We start from the raw sequence: 565 nt of genomic DNA on the forward strand, positions 1-565 counted from the left end.
GCTGCACAGACAGCGGGGGCCCTGGCGGTGCTGCGTTTGGCTCTGGAGCCGCAGCAGCAGGAGACGCTGCAGCAGAACCCTGCGTTAGTTCGTTTGCTGCTGCGGCTGCTGCAGGAGCAGCAGCAGCAAATAGCAGCAAACTGGATCAGCAACAGCAGCAGCAGCAGCAGCAGCAGCAGCAGCAGCAGCAGCAGCAGGAGACGCAGCAGCAGCAAGTGTCTCTATTTGGCTATTCTGGTGTCTCTTCCTCTTCTTATTTTTTCTACAAACAGAGATGGACGAGAAGTCCTCAATAGCTGCGGTGTAAGCTGCTGCTGCTGCTGCTGCTGCTGCTGCTGTTGCTGCTGCTAGTTCTGCTGCTTCCCCTGCTGCTGCTGCTAGCTCTGCTGCTGCTGCTGCTGCTTCTGCTGCCAGTGCTGCTATTGAAGCTGTTGCTGCTGTACTCCAGCCGCAACGGGGCTGCGGCTCCTCCAGCTACTGCTGCTGCATCTGCTGCTGCTGCTGCTGCTGCTGCTGCTGCTGCTGCTGCAGTTCCTCCTGTATGTGTTTCTGCTGCTATCGCTGC

General features: G+C 58.6%; 1 protein-coding gene across 1 annotated transcript in view; it reads left to right on the forward strand.

The window, feature by feature from the left end:
• Window positions 1-541: 541 nt before the first annotated feature.
• The window catches only part of EMH_0056710 (uncharacterized protein), a gene marked incomplete at both ends in the record, with an annotated part of 617 nt that continues 593 nt past the window's right edge, over window positions 542-565 (forward strand). Inside the window, one exon of the mRNA XM_013497387.1 lies at window positions 542-563. Coding sequence (XP_013352841.1) covers window positions 542-563 — 22 coding nt within the window. The remainder of the gene's footprint in view (window positions 564-565) is intronic.

Source organism: Eimeria mitis, genomic scaffold, assembly GCF_000499745.2.
Source record: "Eimeria mitis Houghton genomic scaffold, Emh_scaff2640, whole genome shotgun sequence".
In the NCBI taxonomy this organism is placed as follows: domain Eukaryota; phylum Apicomplexa; class Conoidasida; order Eucoccidiorida; family Eimeriidae; genus Eimeria; species Eimeria mitis.